The 8,648-nt window shown below is 51.4% G+C and overlaps 1 protein-coding gene and 1 non-coding gene across 2 annotated transcripts; both read left to right on the top strand.

Annotated features, from left to right (window-relative positions):
* The first annotated feature begins 3,318 nt into the window (after window positions 1–3,318).
* On the top strand, window positions 3,319–5,973 carry LOC109309229 (interferon-inducible GTPase 5-like). Its single transcript, XM_019533907.1, has one exon. The coding sequence runs from the start codon at window positions 3,373–3,375 to the stop codon at window positions 4,630–4,632; it is 1,260 nt and encodes a 419-aa protein (XP_019389452.1). The 5' UTR covers window positions 3,319–3,372; the 3' UTR covers window positions 4,633–5,973.
* A 2,107-nt stretch (window positions 5,974–8,080) lies between these two features.
* TRNAK-CUU lies at window positions 8,081–8,153 on the top strand. Its single transcript has one exon. It is a non-coding gene; the product is annotated as a tRNA-Lys (tRNA).
* The last annotated feature ends 495 nt before the right edge of the window (window positions 8,154–8,648 follow it).

Below are 8,648 nucleotides of genomic sequence, written 5' to 3'. Positions count from 1 at the left end.
GTGGAGGGCATCTGGACCTGAAGATTTAAAAATGTCCAGCCCTTCTAGCAGATCCCTAACTACATCTGCACTGACCCAAGGCCTGACAGAGCTATCCCTGAGATTGTCCCTACCTCTGGTAGATGGGATGTCCTGGTCCCTGTTCAAGAAAACAAAGGCAAAGAAACTGTTCAAAATATCAGCTTTCTTGTCTGGCGTAACCACAAGATTACCGTTTGCATCTTGGGGCCCTACATTGTCTGGTTCCCTCTTCTTGCTCCCAAAGTAGTTGAAAAGGGACTTTTTGTTGTCCTTAATCCTGGATACTAGCCTGAACTCCATCTCTGTCTTGGCCTTCCTAAGAGCCCTCCTACACTCACAGGCCAAGGAGGAGTACTCCCCCTTGGTGATAGCTCCTCTTTTCCACTGGTTGTATACCCCCCTTTTAGTCCTCAGGCATTGCTGAACGCCCTTGCTGAGCCAAGGGGGTTTCTGAACACTCTTACCCTCCTTGCTTCTCTCAGGGACTGTTATCCTTTGGGCCTGGAGGATGGCCCCCTTAAGGTATGACCATCCCTTGTGGACTCCCATCTCCTTTACCTTCTGGGCCCTCAGTGCCTCCCCCACTAGTCTCCTAAGCTCATTGAAGCTGGCCTTTCTGAAGTCAAGGGCTTTAGCCTGCATTGGATAGTGAAATCCAGCAGGTGATGATTGCTATTGCCTGTCACATCCGAGGACCGGTGCACCCTTGACCTGCGAGCCTGGGTCGGCACGACCGGCTGGACGCGGGTACGATACAGTGGTCGTACAGGTGGAAAAGCAAGAGGAGTCAGGGAGTTTAAATGTGTTTTGGTTAAAGGTTTATTGTTACTTACACTACAGAAGATTTGCAGCGTAGCAAGGAAGTCGTGGTTACACAGTGAAAAAAAGGAAGTTTAGTTCAGCTCATAGATACTTTTCTGTTGCAGAGATTATAAACTGCTTGGTGCAGATTTTCAGCAAAGCGTACAGGTAACTTTGGTTCAAAGATGTTCATGAGCTCTTGGTGAGAACGGATGGGCCGACAAAAATTTGGATACAACACCTGAAATTTTTTGTCCGCAGGTGGGGAGGGGTCAACAACTTGCCAGGCCACTGACTATGTCTCCTGGGTGTGCGTGGAGGTCTCCACAGAAGGCGGAAATCTTTCCAAAATTAAAGGTTTTCAGGTAGCCAATCACAACACACCAGGCTTGAATAATTACAGGACTGCCAATTATAACTGTGAGCAGACTTTGCGTGTTTCTTACTTCTGCTCAGGTTTCATGCAAGGTTGACTGCGCATGTATTTAACATTTAGGCTGGGGGAGGGCTGAATAGGGAACTATGATGACGAAATATGTCATGTTAACCTTTTGACCTTTTTGCCATCGGCAGCTGAAATCAAAGATTTTTCTTTGACATTGCCCAGGTGGTCCAGGACCTGCAGTCCCCTCACCAGGTCATCTCCTGTGGCCAGGACCAGGTCCAGCAAGGTAGACAAAAAAAAATATTTTTGTCATGATTTGTGTTTGCATAGTCTGTATAGAGGCGATTGCATAATAATTAAAAAAGAAAGTCTTAGCTTGTATGTATGGTGTGTGTGTGTGTGCGTGTATGTATGGTGTATGCTGCCTGCTGCCAGTGCCCTGAGCCCCCCACCAGCTGCTGCTGCTACTGCCAGCAGCGGGGGATGCACATCATGGGGGGAGCGTTTGGGGGTCCCCACACCCCCCACTTTTCCTCATACCCACACCCTGCCCAGTGTGCCCCACTGGGCATGGGCTCTGCACTGCTCTCTGCACTTCCACCCAAGTGTTAAAAGGCGCCCTAGGTTACCTTGCACCTTCTTTTTGCTTCCTATGTATGTATTGCTTCCACAGCTATGTATTTTGTAGGGCTGTGAGAAATGGCACCGTTCTGTTTCACCTTGAGTTTTGACAGTTTGACTGAACAGTGTTTTGTATGAAATTTCATTTTGAGTCGAAACAGCTGTTCCGTTCCATCAAAACAGAAAGTCTGTTTTGACGCTGTTTTGAGTTTTGCTGGGGATGAGAAGTCAGCCCAGGTGGGCTGCTTTCCCATCCCCTGTACTAGATCACGCCGGGGCAGAAGTCAGCCCAGCTTGGCTGCTTTCCAGCCCCCCCATGGGATCTAGCATGGGGGATGGAGAGGGAGCCCAGGTGGACTGCCTCCCCACCCCCTACCAGACCTTGAGCCAGGGATGGGAAGTCAGCCCAGCTGGACTGACTGCCCATCCCCAGCGCTATGGTTGAAACATTTCGACTTTTGAAATGTTTCGACCAGCCTCATTTTGTTTTGAGGCTATTTCGACAGTCTTTGTTTTGTTCTGATTTTGCTGTTTCAACCTCAAAATTGGTCGAAACAGTGTTGGAATTAAATGGCCAGCGAAATTTCGCACAGCCCTAGTATTTTGCCCACGCCTGTTGTGGACTGAGCACGGAGTCCCACTGGGGTAGAGTGGTTTTCTTTAATCTTCACTAGTCTATACAGGAGCCTCTGGGAACCTCATAAAATCAGGCCCCTATTATCATCCATGGCCTGTTGTGACCTATTCATAAAACTTTTTTAAAAAGCTTACATAAATATATTGTCTCAAATAGTATATAATTAGAGGTTATAATCCCCATTCCATGATGATATCTTTGAGCTTTAACATGAACATATGTAAAGATAGTTTTGATTTTTTTTTTAAAAAGCATCTTAACAAAAAAGATAAATAAATCATTATTAAATGAAAAAAATACGATTTAAATGAAAAAATATGATTTAAATAAAAAAATTATTTTTTTATTTTAAAAAAATCATTGATTTTTATCCACCTTGCTTGGCAGCAGGGCATCACAGGAGCTCACTGCCTCGTGAAGTGATGGGGCTGCGACGCCAGAGACCCACCAACCTCTGAGAGTCCTTTCAGGGGAGGGTGTGCTGCCCAGGGAGGCCGAGCCTGGTAGAGGGGAGCCTGAGTTGAAGGCCAGGGTGAGAAGTGTCAGGACCCTTCCCCACAGTCTCCAGACCCCTTGCTGCTGGCCCTCCCTCCACAAGCCAGGGCTGGACTGGGCTGGCTCTGCAGCAGGAGGTGGCCCCACTTCCAAGCTGTGCCTGGAGCAAGTGCCCTCCCAGGAAAGCCATTTCGGGGCTGGATGGGATCACTGCTCTCACACTGGGCTGTGAATCTGAGCCCCCACCGGGGGGATGGCCGGGGTAATTGCTGCCCTGATCAGCCCAAGCTGGGAACACTGAAGCACCCGCCCTGCAGCTCAGCTCCCCTCCCTCCTGCTAGGAGCCAGTCAACCCTAATGAAAACCTTTTCTTTCCTCCCCCCAGGCTCCAGAGCACCTTACAGGAGCTGCCATGGCTGGTGCTGGTGAGAATATAGATCCTGAAGCCTTTTCCTCTATCCCCCCAGAACTGCAGGAGGAACTGAAGGCTGCACTAGAGAAAGGAGACCTTGTGGCAGCAGTCTCAAAAGCCCAAGAGGTTCTGTGCAGTGCAGACAAGGTGGATCTCAACATTGCCATCACAGGGATCACAGGCTCTGGCAAGTCATCCTTTGTCAACGCCATGCGTGGTGTGGAGGATGGAGATAAGGACGCAGCTGCCACAGGAGTGACAGAAACAACATCTAAGCCTGCTCGTTTCCCTCACCCTCAATATCCCAATGTCATCTTCTGGGACCTGCCGGGAATTGGGACACAAACATTTCAAGCAGACACATACCTCCAACAGGTGTCGTTCGATCGCTATGACTTTTTCATCATCATTTCCGGCACGCGCTTCAGAGAGTACGACATCAAACTGGCCCGTGAGATCCAGAGACTGGGGAAGTGCTTCTACTTTGTGCGCTCCAAGGTGGATCAGGATTTGAACAACGAGCGGAGACTGTACGATCAGTCTGGATGTCTGAAGAAACCTTCTGCTTCACGCCCACTACAGTACGCTGAGGATGTGATCCTGAACAAAATCCGAGATAATTGCATGGAAAACCTGCAGAAAGGAAAGGTGGATTTCCGACAGGTTTTTCTTGTCTCAAACTGGTGCACTAGCAAGTATGATTTTCCCAGGCTGCAGGAGACTCTAGTGCACGAGCTCCCCAGTTACAAGCGATTAGCTTTTCTCCGCTCCCTGCCCAACCTCGCTAAAGAAATCTTGGAGGAGAAGAAGAAATACTTGATGAAACAGGTATGGCTGACGAGTTTAGCTTCCTTAGGAGCCAGTGCACTTCCTCTGCCAGGCTTTTCTACTGTCTGTGATGTAGCTCTCCTGATGTCAGCCCTGAAACAGTACTGCCAGGACTTTGGCCTGGATAGCAATTCCCTTGAAAAGATTGCTAGCCTCACAAACAAGCCTGTTGAAGAGCTGAGAGCTGTGATAAAGTCCCCCCTGGCCCATGAAATCACAAAAGATCTCGTCATTAAGCTCCTGTCCAAGACAGTAGGTGGGGGAGTGAAATACACTTTGCTTTTCAAGAATATCCTCCCTGTGGTGCGTCCCGTGATAGGTTCTGTGGTATCAGGCACCATTTCTTGCGCTACCTCATACATTTTGCTGAAGGGTTTCCTGAATGCTGTTGCTGACGATGCCATGAGTGTGCTGGAAAAGGCTTTGGAGTGATAAGCCTGTAAATCAGCAAAAGGCCAGCTCTGGCTCTGTGAGAGGGATGCAACAAAGTTAAAACCCCTTAGCACTTTCTCCCCTGCTGCCCCATTCCTGGGAGAGCTGCCAGCAGCCAGCCATGTGTTTCTTCTGCCCTGGGCTGTGACAGCAATCCCAGCAGGCATCTTGTTTCCTTGAGCAGCTTTCCTCCTCCGTGCTGGGCTTGCTTTGCTTCTGGACTTGACACCAACCAAGGCCAATGGTGGAGCCTGAGGGAGTCACGGGGTGATCAGAGACTCCCGCACATCACCATAAGCTTGGCCATCTCTGCCATGGGGCCATCACCTTGGCATGAGCCTTTTCTTCTCTTAATAATCATTCAGTTTTGTATCCAGCTTTCAGGATTCCTAGGCTCTGATATTGCCTCCTTGCAGGTCCCAGCCTGGGCCCTTCTTTTCTTACCAAAACTACACCATACTTTAATTGCAGTGACCCGCATTTTGTTTGCATCAGCAGCCCATGTCCAGTAGTCACTGCTTGGAAGGCGGTGTGGTTTGGGCCCAGAGACACTTTGAACTTGTCCTAAGGGGAGCTCTTCTCAACAAGCATCTCTCTCCAGTTCCTCCCGAGACAGCAGGTGCCTGTATCTGCAGAACAGGGCTCTCAAACTGAAGGCCTATGGGCCAGATCCACCCATACGGCTGGGAGAGGGGCAGGGTGCCTGGGGGCAGGCCTGCCACTGCAATCCAGGGAACTGAGCCTCAGGTGTCACCTGGCTGCATGAAACCCACGGCTGCCTCCACCACTCACCTCACTAGTGCTGCCTCGCCGATCTGGCCCTCGAGGAGCTGATCTGGCCCTCGCTGATCTGGCCCTTGAGGAGCCCCAGTGTCCAGATGCAGCCTAGGCACCGAGTCTGACACTCCTGCTGGACAGCTTTGGAGAAAATGAAGCAGGGAGTGGAGTGCAGTGAGGCTGCCCCAGGAACACATGGGGCAGTGTCCATTAACCTTGGGGAAAGACCCCCCCCAGGCACCCCCTGCTCCCCCACATCTGCCTCTGCTTGGAGATGGAAGAGAGCAAAACCCCATGCCTGGGTGGGGGGAGCTTCTGTACGTCTTCGGATGCTTTGGAGGAATAATTTAGGCCGTGTTAGCATGCGTGGAGTTAATCAGTAAATCAACTGCTAGTGGTTGTGAAGAGTCCAGGATTGCTTTCTTGCTGTTCCAGGTATTAGAACGCATGAGCATTTTACCATTTGAGGTTGTAATAATCACGGTTAGACATGGCTTGTCTTGCTCTGTATTTACTGTCTGTATTCTCAAATTAAGATTTACATTAAAGTTTCCTTATAACCATTCCTACAGAGTACTGGGGTTCATTGGGACAAGCTTTCTGACCCTGCTTTGGGTTGGTCACATCACCATGGGCACAACAGGTCAGTGCTTGGTCCTTCAAGCAGAGAAGATGGTGAGAAACCTGCCTGGTCCCTGGCTAAAAACACCTGGAAGAGCCATGAGGGGCACTTACTCCCCTCCTAAATCAAAAGGCAAATAGCAGCGGCGCACACACACTCCTCCTTCCAGCACAAACCTCCTGCCTTGCTCCTTTTCCCTTCCATTACTAGCCCACCCCATAGCAACCTCTACCTCTCCTGTGCCTATCCCTTAAGCACTCCCTTGGGATAAACCAGACTCACCTAGGCAGCAGAAACCTTGAATTCCCCATCTGCCCAGTACTTTTCTAAGCCAGATCTAGCCTGCCACGCCACAAGTGTGTGGGTCTTGTCAGGCCCCAAACACTCCAGGGCCAGCTTACAACAAGCCTGGGATCAGAGCCATGGGACTGGAGTCCCACTGTGGGTACAGGCATTCAGAAATGAGGAGTCAGCTCCAAGCTTTGAGGCCTTGTTTTTAAGAACTGGCCCCATGTGCAGTGCCCTGGCTGGCCCCAAAGTGCAACTATCTGGTGCTGCAAGGGAGGAAAGAGCCCTGTGCCTTCCTCCAGCTGGTTATGGGGTGTCACCGCTGCTCACTACCATTCCAGCCTCCAAGCCAGGATGAAATGGTTCCAGTTCACAACTGGCCGCCCGCGTCCCCAAGCACAGATGACAGCCATTTAACTTGATCCACAAAAGCAACACCAGACTGAGCTTCCCAAACCTGGTCTCCCCAAGCCAGGCTGGATACAGGTGACTATTTGCAAAGCTGGTGGCAAACTTACCACGGTGTGCTGCTGTAGGCAACTGTTTTTGGGTGCAGAGACTTTGGGTTAAGCAGGCCATTCACTGCCTGGCATAGTCCCGCAAGTTGGCATTGGTCAGACACTATGGCAGGGGAGAGGAAATAGCATGTCACAAATATCACCGGCCTAATACCAGTGCACAGCCCCGGGCCTGGCCCCTCCATGAGTCCCACACAGCCTCTGTTTGATTCCCCCCAGGGTGCTCTGTCTCCTCTGTGCTGTACCTGCACCTGCCCAGCCCTCTGTTTTATACAGCTGCTGCCACCACAGCCTGATCCCAGTCCTGCCCGGACCCCTGAGCCCTCCAGCTGGAGCCTCATCCCTTTTGTTTCCCCCAACACCTCTGTCTGACCCCTCAGTCCCTTTGTGTCACCCTGAACCACCCCGGGGCTGGCCCTCTACAGCCCCTTATGTCCCTCCCCAGCCCCTCACCTGGGCTCTTTCTGTCCCCTCCATTTCCCTTGCAGCCCTGAGGCTACGGCCTTGCTGGCCACGCATCTCATCTTCCACCAATGCCACAGGCCTTCTGCTCCCACCATGGCACCCACAGCTTCTGTCCCTCACACTCCCGCCATGTCCCTTTGTGGCACTGTGGCTCAGCCAGATCCCTCCTGAACAGCAGCTTGTCCTTGTCCTGGCTGTGGGAACACCCAGCAGCTCAGCGTGACCCCAGCCTCCATGCCCCACCACCTGCCATACCCAGCCTGGCCTCCCAGCCCTTTCGTTTTGAGCCCCAGCACCTCCCCGATGGCTCCATTACTTATGGGAGCTTTATAAAAAAGGCATTTGCCAGGGCTACTGTGCAGCAGCTGGACTTACTGCACATTTAGTTTAGTACTTTATTAAACAAGTACTAAAGTAAATGTGTAGCAACTACTGCGCATTATATTTTTTTTGCAAGAAATATTTCTATAAATGAATAGACATATATTTAATATATACTAATATATTATATATATATTGAATATATATAACTACTGTGCATTAATGAATGTGTAGACGCACCCAGTGAGAATTAAAACCCTGGCTTTTGTCCTGCAGGGGTCAGCACAGCTCTTCAGCATCACAGCCAAGTGCCCTGGCACTGCATCACGGTTTCCCCTGTCCCGGGGGAATGGTGGGGCACTGCCAGGCACCTAGGAAAAACCCAATTTAGTACATGACCTTATACATGTGGACAAGAGGGGGAGGAGGTGCAACTACTGCAAGAATTTCGACCAGTGCCCGGCTAGCTCAGTCGGTAGAGCATGGGACTCTTAATCCCAGGGTCGTGGGTTCGAGCCCCACGTTGGGCGAATGCTTTTCTTCTCTTTTTCCCCTCCCTTTTCCTTAATCCATTTTGTAACCCAGTGAATCACGCCTCTAAGGGCATTAAAGCACCGTACAAACCCTTAATGCGGCTGCCCACACTCCTGCTGGAGGCACAAACCAAGGTCAAATGGAGCCGAAGGCTTTCCACGTGCAAACCTAGAGCGTGCCCGGGAGCTCAGGGGGAGCAATGCCCACCCACAGTGCTAGCGCAGAGGGTATGCACACACTAACTGGCTGCTGGAAGCGCGCTTTGCAGACCCTTCCTCCTGCAGCCTAGGTGGGAGACCGCCCAGGACTACAAGCCCCAGCAAGCCTCAGGGCAAGCCGTGCCTGCGCAGAGCAGCGCCGGGGGGAGCCGGCCGGGCGGACTGCGCCTGCGCAGAGCGGCTCCGGGGCCTGCCGGCTGGACTACAAATCCCGGCACACCTGCGGGCGGCTCGCGCCTGCGCAAAGCGGCGCCGGGAAGGGGGGCCGGCTGG

The sequence above is a fragment of the Crocodylus porosus genome, unplaced genomic scaffold (genome assembly GCF_001723895.1).
Source record: "Crocodylus porosus isolate Cpor-Errol unplaced genomic scaffold, CroPor_comp1, whole genome shotgun sequence".
Lineage (NCBI taxonomy): Eukaryota > Metazoa > Chordata > Crocodylia > Crocodylidae > Crocodylus > Crocodylus porosus.
This window is presented reverse-complemented; position numbering and strand designations above follow the sequence as displayed.